Source organism: Anomaloglossus baeobatrachus, chromosome 1, assembly GCF_048569485.1.
Source record: "Anomaloglossus baeobatrachus isolate aAnoBae1 chromosome 1, aAnoBae1.hap1, whole genome shotgun sequence".
NCBI classification, from domain to species: Eukaryota; Metazoa; Chordata; class Amphibia; order Anura; family Aromobatidae; genus Anomaloglossus; species Anomaloglossus baeobatrachus.
The window spans coordinates 659,326,065-659,339,799 of record NC_134353.1 but is presented as its reverse complement, the minus strand read 5'-3'; the positions used below and the strand labels follow the sequence as shown (position 1 = coordinate 659,339,799).

At 45.8% G+C, this 13,735-nt stretch overlaps 1 protein-coding gene across 6 annotated transcripts in view; it reads left to right on the top strand.

Annotated features, from left to right (window-relative positions):
- EMID1 (EMI domain containing 1) overlaps nt 1-13,735 on the top strand; it is a 147,743-nt gene that overhangs the window by 73,571 nt on the left and 60,437 nt on the right. For 5 of the 6 annotated variants that reach the window (XM_075319986.1, XM_075319991.1, XM_075319990.1 and 2 more), the window contains 2 exons: nt 3,184-3,228; nt 3,904-3,993. In XM_075319986.1, the coding sequence (XP_075176101.1) occupies nt 3,184-3,228; nt 3,904-3,993 (135 nt within the window). The remainder of the gene's footprint in view (nt 1-3,183; nt 3,229-3,903; nt 3,994-13,735) is intronic. The other variant, XM_075319989.1, reaches the window with a different exon arrangement.

Sequence of the window (13,735 nt, the reverse complement as noted above, 5' to 3'; positions counted from 1 at the left end):
TGCCTCTCTAGGGTCTCACCTCCTGCCTCCCGAGAGCTGCCTCTTGGATCCCGCCGCCCGGCTGGCCCTGCTCCCTCCCGCAGAAGCAGCCACGTGTGATATCACAACCACAGTTCCCGAGTGCCGCTCCAGACTCCCGCCTTCTGCCACCTCCTGGCCGCATAGAGAAGAAGAGTGCCACTACTGCACAGTGTTTTGAGAGTGCCAGTAAGTGTTACTGTAAGAGACACTCAAATTGTCTCTCCAGTAAAGGAGACAAACTCTAGCACAGCGCCACCTATTGGAAGTAGCGATCCTAAAAGTCACAAGTGGATTTTTGACAATCCTTTGCAATATGACTCAGGATATATAAGCCAGATCAGAATCCCAATTTGCAGACACGGTGTTTCGGGGTGCTTGCCCCTCGTCAGTGCAAAGTATGGGGGTGTCTGATCTGGCTCATGAGAAAGCTATGTGGGGACCACGGGGGAACACTATTCTCCTTAAGGAGACTTTGCAAGCCAGTCTGGCTGCCAGGTAAGGGGACTTATAGCTGCAATGCCCCTAAAATTCCACGGGGGAACACTATTCTCCTTAAGGAGACTTTGCAAGCCAGTCTGGCTGCCAGGTAAGGGGACTTATAGCTGCAATGCCCCTCTGGGAAATATTCAAATTGTCTCTCCAGTAAAGGAGACAAACTCTAGCACAGCGCCACCTATTGGAAGTAGCGATCCTAAAAGTCACAAGTGGATTTTTGACAATCCTTTGCAATATGACTCAGGATATATAAGCCAGATCAGAATCCCAATTTGCAGACACGGTGTTTCGGGGTGCTTGCCCCTCGTCAGTGCAAAGTATGGGGGTGTCTGATCTGGCTCATGAGAAAGCTATGTGGGGACCACGGGGGAACACTATTCTCCTTAAGGAAACTTTGCAAGCCAGTCTGGCTGCCAGGTAAGGGGACTTATAGCTGCAATGCCCCTAAAATTCCACGGGGGAACACTATTCTCCTTAAGGAGACTTTGCAAGCCAGTCTGGCTGCCAGGTAAGGGGACTTATAGCTGCAATGCCCCTCTGGGAAATATTCAAATTGTCTCTCCAGTAAAGGAGACAAACTCTAGCACAGCGCCACCTATTGGAAGTAGCGATCCTAAAAGTCACAAGTGGATTTTTGACAATCCTTTGCAATATGACTCAGGATATATAAGCCAGATCAGAATCCCAATTTGCAGACACGGTGTTTCGGGGTGCTTGCCCCTCGTCAGTGCAAAGTATGGGGGTGTCTGATCTGGCTCATGAGAAAGCTATGTGGGGACCACGGGGGAACACTATTCTCCTTAAGGAGACTTTGCAAGCCAGTCTGGCTGCCAGGTAAGGGGACTTATAGCTGCAATGCCCCTAAAATTCCACGGGGGAACACTATTCTCCTTAAGGAGACTTTGCAAGCCAGTCTGGCTGCCAGGTAAGGGGACTTATAGCTGCAATGCCCCTCTGGGAAATATTCAAATTGTCTCTCCAGTAAAGGAGACAAACTCTAGCACAGCGCCACCTATTGGAAGTAGCGATCCTAAAAGTCACAAGTGGATTTTTGACAATCCTTTGCAATATGACTCAGGATATATAAGCCAGATCAGAATCCCAATTTGCAGACACGGTGTTTCGGGGTGCTTGCCCCTCGTCAGTGCAAAGTATGGGGGTGTCTGATCTGGCTCATGAGAAAGCTATGTGGGGACCACGGGGGAACACTATTCTCCTTAAGGAGACTTTGCAAGCCAGTCTGGCTGCCAGGTAAGGGGACTTATAGCTGCAATGCCCCTAAAATTCCACGGGGGAACACTATTCTCCTTAAGGAGACTTTGCAAGCCAGTCTGGCTGCCAGGTAAGGGGACTTATAGCTGCAATGCCCCTCTGGGAAATATTCAAATTGTCTCTCCAGTAAAGGAGACAAACTCTAGCACAGCGCCACCTATTGGAAGTAGCGATCCTAAAAGTCACAAGTGGATTTTTGACAATCCTTTGCAATATGACTCAGGATATATAAGCCAGATCAGAATCCCAATTTGCAGACACGGTGTTTCGGGGTGCTTGCCCCTCGTCAGTGCAAAGTATGGGGGTGTCTGATCTGGCTCATGAGAAAGCTATGTGGGGACCACGGGGGAACACTATTCTCCTTAAGGAGACTTTGCAAGCCAGTCTGGCTGCCAGGTAAGGGGACTTATAGCTGCAATGCCCCTAAAATTCCACGGGGGAACACTATTCTCCTTAAGGAGACTTTGCAAGCCAGTCTGGCTGCCAGGTAAGGGGACTTATAGCTGCAATGCCCCTCTGGGAAATATTCAAATTGTCTCTCCAGTAAAGGAGACAAACTCTAGCACAGCGCCACCTATTGGAAGTAGCGATCCTAAAAGTCACAAGTGGATTTTTGACAATCCTTTGCAATATGACACTGACACTGCACCAGAAATTGTGAATTTAAGTTAGGGTTAAGGTACCGCTGGCCATACACCTTCAAGCTAAAGCTGGCCAAACACCTTCAAGGTAAAATGAACCATGAATATGTGATTGTTGTTCATGGAAAAAAAGCCCTCCCCCAAATATAAGCCCTAACCCTTTTTTTGGAAACTAATAATATATTAAATAATTTTTGGAAAATAATATAAGACCCTGTCTTATTTTTGTAAAAACACGGTATTGCTGCAGAGATGTAAACTGAGACTAAGAGGACTGCAGGAAAATGGCAATGGGGAATGTAAAAGGTGAGTATGTGTTTCTTAGTCATATTTCATGTTACAGGCAACCATGTTTTATGGCCTGAAAACTCTTTAAATGATATAGGTGTCAGGTAAAACAAACCATGCCTGAAGCTTTGAACTCCTTGTCCTACTGTGCACTGGTGGAACCTCTTTCTCTTCTCACATGACCCATGTCCGCATTCCACGGTCAAACATTATGAAGTATACAGTATGTGTCACAGGATATAGGAAGGAACCAGTAACGGGAAAGGTTGTTCTACATCCTCTGTCTTCACTTCCATAAATCCAATTTATTAACCTCTTACAAGTGTCACCTACACAGCTGTGAACATTTGACTTCACCATTATTCATAGTGCTCTTCCGTAACTACTTGTCATTGAGCTGATATAAACTCTACATTCTCCTGTTCTGTGATAATCTTCATCACTTCTTAATATTTTCCTTTTGCAGGGTCTACATTGCATCATGAAAAAGGCTCCTACTTAGCACAGGAAGGTGGGGAAAATACATTTTACGGTCTTCTACAATTGTTGAATAAAATATGAGGATGAGAAATGGTAACTTAAGCCCTCTTTACACGCTGCAATGTATCTTACAATGTGTCGGCGGGGTCACGTCATAAGTGACGCACATCCGGCATTGTAAGGTACATTGCAGTGTGTAACAGCTACGTGCGATTGCGATTGAACGGTAAAACGTTCATCGCATGCACGTCGTTCATTCCTCATGAATTGAACATCAGATTGTTCATCATACCCGGGGTAGCACACATCGCAGTGTGTGACACCCCGGGAACGATGAACAGATCTTACCTGCGTCCTGCGGCTCCCGGACGGTAATGCGGAAGGAAGGAGGTGGGCGTGATGTTTACGTCCCGCTCAGCTCTGCCCCTCCGCTTCTATTGTCCAGCTGCCGCGTGACGTCGCTGTGACGCCGAACGTCCCTCCCACTCCAGATTTTCAGATTTATATTTTTAAAATAATTAGAAAACCATGTATCATTTCCTTTATACTTCAGAAATGCTTGGTTTTGGTATATCGCATAAAATCTCAATAAAATACATTTAAGTTTCTGGGTGTAATGTGGAAAAGTTCATTGGGTATGAATACTATTTCAAGACACTGTATATACATAAAATGAAAATTATTAACAGATTGGAATTTTTTTTAGGTATGAATACTCGGAAGGGTCCTATTGGCCCAATGGGTACTCCAGGAACACAATGGTCACCAGGAATGAAAGGTTCAGCTGGACTTCCAGGTAAAGAGAATGCTCTAATCATATTTTTTATTTTTTTTTTTTAATTAAGATCTTCCACTATAATGGGACATTTGAGAACGTATTTTACTTTGTTTTCTGCTCATTACTTAATTTTGCTAATCTGTGAATGCATTGCAGTTTGTTAGTTGACTTTTATACTTGTCTGCATATATTTTCGGCCATACATTACATATGGTATTATAATAAGTGACAGCAGAAGCAAATTTAGGTTTTCCTCCACTCGGAACAAAAATTCAGTTTGGTGCTCCCTCCTATAAACAGCTAAAAGGGGATATCCACTACTTGGACAACCCTTACTCATTCCCTTTGTTCGCCCCTATAAAAATAAATAAGCCTATACTCACCTCCGGTGCGGCCACGGTTTCAGCGATGTCTGAAGTCATGTTCCTGGGGCTCACGTGACGTTATGACCCGTGAGGCCCGTGACCAATCAGTGCCCGGCATCTGTCCCCCCCCCCAGGATGTCAGCACTGTGCTGGCTTGCTGCTGAAATGTCCAAAGGTGGGGTGAAGGAAGCTTGCACTGCTTGGTCATGGGGCTCGCGTGTCATAGCAATGTCACGTGGGCCCTGGGCACGCAATTAAGATATCGCTGGAACCGCGGCCGCACCAGAGGTGAGTATAGGCTTATTTATTTTTCTGGGGCGAACAAAGATTGTCCAAGTAATGGACAAACCCTTTAAGTGGTTTGATTAGTCAACATGTAACCACTCATATGTAATTTGCATACTTACAGTCACGTGCCAGCAAGCTTATCTTTCTGATTCCCTCAATATTCAATGAAAAATTACAGCCCCTAATTCAGTAAGAGAAGCAGAAAGAGAAGCTAGTTTTCATGTGACCAGAAGTAGGAAAATCAATCTCACATTTTTTTGACTTGCACTGAACTGACTGGATTTTGGGATTCAGTGAAATCTTTAATTCAAAAAGTATTCTATGGAGACGTAGGACAGGACCCTGTAATCTATCTTCTCCTCATCACTCCTAGAGGTTTGGGAAGGAACTCGTCCAAACTATTACTGCATATATTAACTGTGGCCAGGTGCTTGATTGCTCTAAAGTGGAAAATGTTTAAACCACCCTCATATCAGGACCTGCTAAGCAGAATCTCTGACATTCGCAGGATGGAATACATGACAATTTTATTGAATGTAAAGGTGAATCACCTTGAAATCATTTGGTCTCCTTGGGATTATTTCTGTACTTATCAAAATATCTAAGATACTAATGTCTAGTAGACAACCCCTTATTGTTAATAAGGAAATCTTGTATGGAGAAGGTAAAACGGGTTAGGTTTATAGTGGTTCTATGGATAACTTCCATATTAGGTTTGTTTACATCTTCAATTTTATTACTACGTTCCAAGATGCAATATGTCTTAGGGGCCACTCAAGGGCTGTTCGGTCATAATGATAAGTTTTAATGCTCTTTACACCAACTAATCTACTTTTTCTTAATGTAAATGTTGTGTTTATGCTGATTGTTAAACTTTATAAATGTAGTATGAAATTCACATATGAGTGGTCACATGATGGCCACTGGAGCCGGCAAGCGCAGCAAAATCCTGACAGTGAGTATAATACACCTTGATAGGAGTGGCCATGCTACAGTGCTTAATTTTATAAGTAAAGGGGTTATCTGCTACTCAGATAACCCCTTCTCAATCAATACTACCATTCCAGCAGTGTTGGTGCTGCCTCTCCCGGTTATCACAAGAGCTTGTTATGTCACGTGATCTCTGCAGCCAATCAGTAGCCACCTCACTCTCCCCGTCTTTGGACAAATCACATACATCTGGAGGAAGTGAGAACTGCTGCTGTTTAACTTCCTCTGGATGTATATGAAGGCAGAGAGAGTGAACTGATTGGCTGCAGAGATCGCGTGACATGACACCCTGGAAAGGAAGTGCCAATACAGCTGGAATGGCACCAGCACCAGAAGTATGTGTTGTTATTTTACAAAGAGGAAACATAATGAGTAATGGACAACCCCTTTAATTCTAAAATGAACTACTGTAGTATTGCTCTTCCTAACAGGATGTATTTTAACTCACTGTCAGGATTTAGCTCTGCTTGCTGGTTCCAGCAGTCGTCATGTGATAACTCATAGATGATTTTCATACTTCACATTCCCTGCCATCAGATGTGTAATGGTCACTGCTGGTGTACTTAAAAATAATAGTGTCAGGGGGGTGGGAGCGGGATGGTTGAGACTGTTTTGATTATAATGTTATAAATGGAATGGTCTTTGTATAAGAGCAGATTGTAAAAGTAATTCTTCTAAAATTAATAAAAAGATGTTTAAAAAAAAATAAAATAAATAATAGTGTCATTATACTGCTCTTGAAGAAAAAATATCTGCCCTGCAGTATGCCCCTGAATGATTACCCCTCACTGTGCTCACTTCACAAAATAGGACTCCCACACTGTCCCTCTTAGGCTACTTTCACACATCCGGTTTGAGCCGTGCGGCTCAATCCGGCTGTGAAACCTATGCAACGGATGCGGCGAAAACACCGCATCCTTTGCATAAGTTTTTACATGCGGCCAGTCCGTTTTTTTCCGGTTGCGGCACGCTACTGAGCATGCGCAGTAGAAAAAACCGCATGCGGCGGCCGGATGCGTTTTTTTCCGCATCGCGCCGCATCCGGCATCCATAGGCATGCATTGAAAATGCGCCGCAGCGGCCGGATGCGGCGCGATGCGGTTTTTTTTGCCGGAGCAAAAAACGTTGCAGGGAACGTTCTATCCGGCCTCCGCATTTATTAATTTTGCCGCATCCGGAAAAAACCGGATGCACCGCAAAGCCATCAGGTACAATCCGGTTACAATGCAAGTCTATGGGGATAAACCGGATGCGATACCGGATCCGGTTTACCCGTTTTTTTCCGGATTGTACCTGATGGGAAAAAACTGATGTGTGAAAGTAGCCTTATTGAACATGCCCTCCACACTATCCTCTCCTTTTCAAACTGTCTCCTCACTGTGCCCTCAATACTCCTGTCTCGATACTGTGCCCCCTCCTCATACTCCCCCCTCCCTTTCTCATACTGTCTGTGTCCGCACAATCTCCCCTGTTATGGCTCCTCTCTATACTGCCACCCACTACCCAATCTCTATATTGTGCCTTAGGCGGGCTTTGCACGCTGCGACATCGGTAACAATGTGTTACCGATGCTGCAGCGATAGTCCCGCCCCCGTCGCACGTGCAATATCTAGTGAAAGCTGCCGTAGCGATTATTATCGCTACGGCAGTTTCACACGCACATACCTGGCGTGCGACGTCCCTCTGGCCGGCGACCCGCCTCCTTCCTAAGGGGGCGGGTCGTGCGGCGTCACAGCGACATCACACGGCAGGCGGCCAATTGAAGTGGAGGGGCGGAGATGAGCAGGATGTAAACATCCCGCCCACCTCCGTCCTTCTCATTGCAGCCGGCGGCAGGTAAGGTGAAGTTCCTCGCTCCTGCGGCTTTACACACAGCAATGTGTGCTGCCGCAGGAGCGAGGAACAACATCGCACCTGTCGCTGCACCGGCATTATGGAAATGTCAGAGGCTGCAGCGATGATACGATAACGACGCTTTTGCACTCGTTCATCGCATCAAAAAGGATTTGCACGTTGCGATATCGACTGCGACGCCGGATGTGCGTCACTTTCGATTTGACCCCATCGACATCGCACGTGCAATGTCGCAACGTGCAAAGCCGCCCTTAGGCTATGTGCCCACGCTGCGGAAAATGCGCGGAATTTGCCGCGGATTTTTCGCGGAAATTCCGCGGATTTTTCAACAATCTGCAGCACAGCTACTCCCCAGCTATTTCTATGGCATTTGGGAACTGCTGTGCACACGTTGGGTTTTTTTTCCGCTGCGGAAATAATGCGGATTTCCCTGCGGAAAAATCAGCAGCATGGGAATTATTCCTGCGGACTTCTCCGCAGGGTCCCATATACTTACCTGCCTTGATAGAAGACAACAATGTCACTTTCTCCGTCCGGTGCACAGGAGCGCGGTCAATACAGGTACAGGAAGGAAGAGGTAGGCGGGGCCTGCACGAGCTCCGTTCATGTGACAGCCGGAGCTAGTGCAGGCCCGCCCACCTTCTCCAGCACAGTGCACCAGACGCTGACAGAATGACCCGGCGCCGGAAAGCGAGGTGCTGCATGATGGAGATAAGTAATATGAACGCCCCGATCACTGCAGCACTTGTTCTGCATTGAGGATGCAGTGCCGAAGCCATGGTACTGTATCCTCAATGCAGAATGCCCGCACCATATCCGCAGGACATTCTGCAATACATCCGCAGCATGGAAACAGACAGAGGTTGTGCTGCGGATTTCTGGGAGCACCTGCGGAATGTCCTGCGGATATAACCGCAGGGCACTGTCCCCGTGGGCACATAGCCTTACTCATTCCCTCCACTTTCCATGCGCTCCCCTACCGACCTTCACACATCCCCCTTCCCCATAATGTCTTCTCACATATTTCCTTCCACCAATACTGTCTCTTCTTCTTGTCTCATACCCACCATAGCTGTTTTCTCCTCTTGTGCGGTGCAAGAGTGACTTCAGCAGCATGATTGGCTGACCTGATTTATGCTGCTGAAGTCGCCTAGACCCGCATTTTACGCCTTCTCCGAGCTGGCTGTTAGTTTCACAGCTGGCTTAGAGAGCAGCTGAATTCCAATGAGGTGGCGAGGCACGATTCAGACCCCTGTATGTTGCGCCCGGGGAAAATCAGTCAGAAACTGGAGTAAGATTTGTGCCATTAAAATTGCCACAGCCAGCTCATCATTTATTTGAGTATTTTGGCAGAGTTAGGAGAAACTGGCATGAAAATGGCAACTTCGAGCAACGTTAAAAATTTCATAGCGTTTCAAAGCAATTTACGCCACAATTCTGCTGAAATTGCTTTGATGAATTGGAGAATGTATCTCTATTTTTGCCAATGTGCTGGAAACAGCACGTAATCACGTCCAATTAGGGATGATCGAATACCTCAAATATTCGGCTTCGCAAATATTTGCCGAATAGGTCGCCGCTATTTGACTATTCGCCACTATTCGTTGCACAATGTAAGTCTATTGGAAACCCGAATAACAAGTTTTCGGAACTATTCGGGCTTCCCATAGACTATAGCGGGCTTTACAAGCAACGATATCGTTAATGTATTATAGTCAGGGTCACGTTGTTTGTGACGCACATCCGGCGACGTTAACGACATCGCAGCATGTGACACGTATGAGCGACCTTAGTCAATCGCAAAAGTGGCTAAAATCGTTCGCCACGGAGAGGTCGTCCTGAATCAAAAAATCGTTAATTGCTTATTAGTGATGTTGTTCATCGTTCTTGCTGCATCACACATTGCTGTGTGTGACACTGCAGGAGCGACGAACATCTCCTTACCTGCGTCCACCGGCAATGTGGAAGGAAGGAGGTGGCCGGGATGTTCATCCCGCTCATCTCCGCCCCTCCGCTTCTATTGGCCGGTCGTTTAGTGACGCCGCAGTGACGTCGCTGTGACGCTGAATGCACCTCCCCCTTGAGGGAGGGATTATTCGGCGGTCATGGCAATGTCGCTGCACAGGTATGTGCGTGTGATGCTGCCGTAGCGATAATGTTCGCTACGGCAGCGATCACACAATACCGCACTTATGACGGGGGCGGGTGCTATTGCGCTCGACATCGCTAGCCGATGCTAGCGATGTCGCAGCGTGTAAAGCACCCTGTACATTGCGCATGGTGGTGGGGGCATTAAATAGTAAGTATTTGTTCCTCAACCTGTAGCCAGTAATCATTATAGATGATAACATAGCAGTGGTGTAGCATGAGTGGGTGTGGGGAATGCAAAGGTAGTTGCCCTTTGGGCAAAATTACAAAAAAGTACCGATCTCTCTCTTATTTTTTCTTTTAAACGTTGTGCTTTAAGAAGTAGCATAGCTACTGACAAAAACATAAGGCAGTGCACATACCCTCTCTAGTAGAGTGCTCCGGATAGCTGAGCGAACACTACTTTGAACTGTATTGGAGTCAACCTAACACAGATAGGGCAGTTGCAGGCGACACAATGACGTTACTAGGGATGAACGGACGTGTTGAATTTCGTGTTCGGCTAGGCTTTAGTTAAAGTTCTGTACGGGACTGGAATTGACCCGAACTTGACCCCAAACCTCAAACCCCTTATGAGTCAATGGGGATCCAAACTTTGGTGCTATAAAATGGTCATAGTAAGGGCTAGGTGTCTGCAAAAGAAAGCAAAATAGGGGTGAGGGGAGGACAATTGGCATGCAAACATATGTACATAGGGACTAAATAATTTAAAAAAATGCCATGGGGTCCCTGCCATTTTTGATAACCAGGCGAGATAAAGCAGACATCTGGAGACTGGTTTATCAGTTTGGGAAGGCCCATGGTTATCTGGCCCTCCTCATCCTTACAAAAGCAGCCCGCAGCTGCACAAGAAATACGCAAATTCTGGCTCTTTGCTTGGCTCTTCTCGATTGCCCGTGTGGTGGCAATCTTGGTAATACTTTTGGGCTTGATGTAATGTGTGAATAGTGATTCATGAGAAATTCAGTACCTGCCAGGAGATGGAAGATATCTATGGAGCCTCATTTTGAGAACCAGAACGAGGCTCCATAGGTCACTCTCGGTCAGCGGCAGACCCATAATTTCACACGCTAATGCATTATACTATATGGAGGACTAAGTGCTGTGCATCATACCTATATGGAGGACTATGGACTATGCATTATACTATATGGAAGACTATGGGCTGTGCATTATATTACATGAAGTACCATTGGCTGTGCATTATACTATATGGAGAACTATGGAGGATGCATTATATATGGAGGACTATGGAAAGTGCATTATACTATATGAAGGACTATTTGTCCCATCATACCATAAAGAGGTATTTATACAGTGTGAAGGATTGTTTGGGGTCCATCATACTGTGCAGAAGGGGCCATTATACTATATGAAGGGCTAGTGGGGGCCTTTATACAGTGTGGAGTGGTATGGAAGCCATTATACTGCATGTAGACCCATTATACTGCATGTGGGACTGTGGGGGGGGGGGGTCACAGCTGGTGATTATACTGTGTTGGGATAAGCATAATTTGCTGGGGTAGTTGAAGAGGGGGAGAAGGGGTCATCATGCTGTTAGTGTGGATGGTACTATGGAGGAATTCACTTTGAGGTATCATACAGTGTTTTGTGAGGCACTTTTGTTGGCATCATACTTTATGGGTGCAATAAAAGAGGAATCTAGGGATTTCAATATGAGGAGAATTACTGTGAAAGGGCAGAAAAGTTGTGACATATGCTCTTATGTGACCCAGCCAAATATTTTTTTTTTTTTGGGGGTGGGGCCAATTAGAACTTCTGCTGTGGGGTCCCGGTCCCATAATTTCTGCGCCCCTGTCCGCAAGTGATGTAAACACCCCCCATTGATATAGTTACTGTCATATTTCCAGTGTAAAGCACTATTATGTCGGTCGGACTAGTGTATGCATCCGATGCAAGAGAATCCAGTGAGATATGCTAATGACTCTCAGCTCAAACTCTGCTGTGAGCGTGATCTGAGTGACATACTCTCTGCTCTGATCACCAGTGCGGTGAGGAGGGAGAGAGGTTAATCTCGCCATCTTCTCCATTGTCTGTCTCTGTGTATATCGGGCTGCACTCGGATATCATCACTGCAGTCCAATGTTTCTCACACACCCATAGAATTGTGTTGTCGCATCTACACCAAAATGGTATAATTAAAAATGTCAGCTCTGGACACAAAAAATAAGCCATCACACAGCCCCATATTGCGAAAAATGATAATGCGGTGGGTACTCAGAAAATGGTGACAAAAGCACAATTATTTTTTTGCAAATTTCTGAATTTTTTTCACCACTTGAATAATAAAAAAAAAAATGATACATATTTGGCATCTACGAACTCGTACTCACCAGGGGAATCATACTGGCGGGTGGTTAGTTTTACCATATAATGAATGTAAATAAAAAAAAAAGCAATTGTGGAATTGCACTTTTTTTGCAATTTCACTGCACTCGGAATTTTTTTTTCTGTTTTCCAGTTCACTATAAGGAAAAATGAATGATGTCATTCAAAAGTACAACTCGTCCTGCAAAAAATAAGCCATCATACGGCTATATTGACGGAAAAATAAAAGTTATGGCTCTTGGAAGAAGAGGAAAAAAAAATGAAAAATGGAAAAAAACTGGGGTGAAAGGGTTAAAGGATGAAAAAAACAGGCTACGCTGAATCCTTTCTCACAAATCTATATATAAATCGACTCAGCTCTCCCTGCTCTGTATCATGATGCCTGTAGATTGGACTGCATTTTCATGGTCACAAGTTCCCTTTAAGGGAATTGGGGACTGCAATACCAAGACAGATCAACCTTGGGGTTATTCCGTTTGGAAAATCAAAGGCTTATGGGTGATCTCATTATAATGTACGAATATAGATAGGTTCCCTTGGAGAGCAGCCATCGTGTAATTCATTTATTTATTTTTTTTTAGAAATTAAAAGTGACGATAAGGAAATTTGTTGTATACTGTACTTCATATACAGAAAAATACCTCCTGCTCCTCCTAAACTGAAAATTAAATCTTAGTTAAATGGAACCTGTCACCAGATTTGGGGCTTATAAGCTGCGGCCAGCACCAGTGAGCTCTTGTGTACAGCAGTCTAGAATGCTGTATATAAGAGCCCAGGCGGCTGTGTAGAATGTAAAAAACACTTTTATAATGTTCGCCTAAGGGACAGTCCAGGATGACTGATGTAGCTGCTCTCCGGTCCGGCGCCTACTCTCTCCGGTCCGGTGCCTCCTCTCTGCGGCGATCGCCGTCCTCCTCCTTTTGAGACACGTGTGCATGACGTGTCCTATGTCATGCACACTAGCTGACATTGAGGTCTTGTGCAGGCGCACTTTGATCTGCCCTATTCAGGGTATATGAAAATATTGTAGTGCGCATGTACGGGTGGTCTTTAACCTTTCCTCGTGGCTGCACACTACCAGGGCAGATAAGAGTGCGCCTGCGCAGGAACCGCAATATCGGCCTGTGTGGATGACATAGACACGTTATCCACACTGGGCTGGGTAGAAGGTGGATGGAGATCGCAGCAGAGAGGAGGCACAGGACCGGAGAGAAGTGACACCCATCAGACCGACCGCCCTTTAGATGAGTATTATAAAAGTGTTTTTTTAAGTTCTACACAATGGCCTGTGCTTTTATATACAGCACTCTACAATGTTGTATATGTCGCGGGCGGAGGGGATGCGCTCGCCGTGCTCATGTCCGGGGCTTCTGCTGCTGCTGCTCGGTGGCTCGAGCGGTGAGCCGGACCCGGGGACTCGAGCAGCGCTCCTCACCAGTGAGTGAAAAGGGGATGGTTTGTTTGGGGAGAGAGTTCGTGACCCCACCCACGGGACGTGGTGATGAGGGTACCACCTGTTGTGAATGTTAGTTATGTTTTGGCTGCTGGGAGGCTCCCTCTGGTGGCCAGGAATGGTTTGGACTTGGACCAGGTGTGTTGTGCAGTGGGTGTTTCCTTTGCTAACTCTCTGCTTATTTAAATCCTGGTGTGATTGCAGGCTGTTGCCGGATGACAGTTGTTCTTTATATCTCCAGCCTGCTTAATCCTGCTCTACACCACATCTTCCCCAGATAAGTGCTTGCTCTTTATTTATTGTCTGGTTCTTT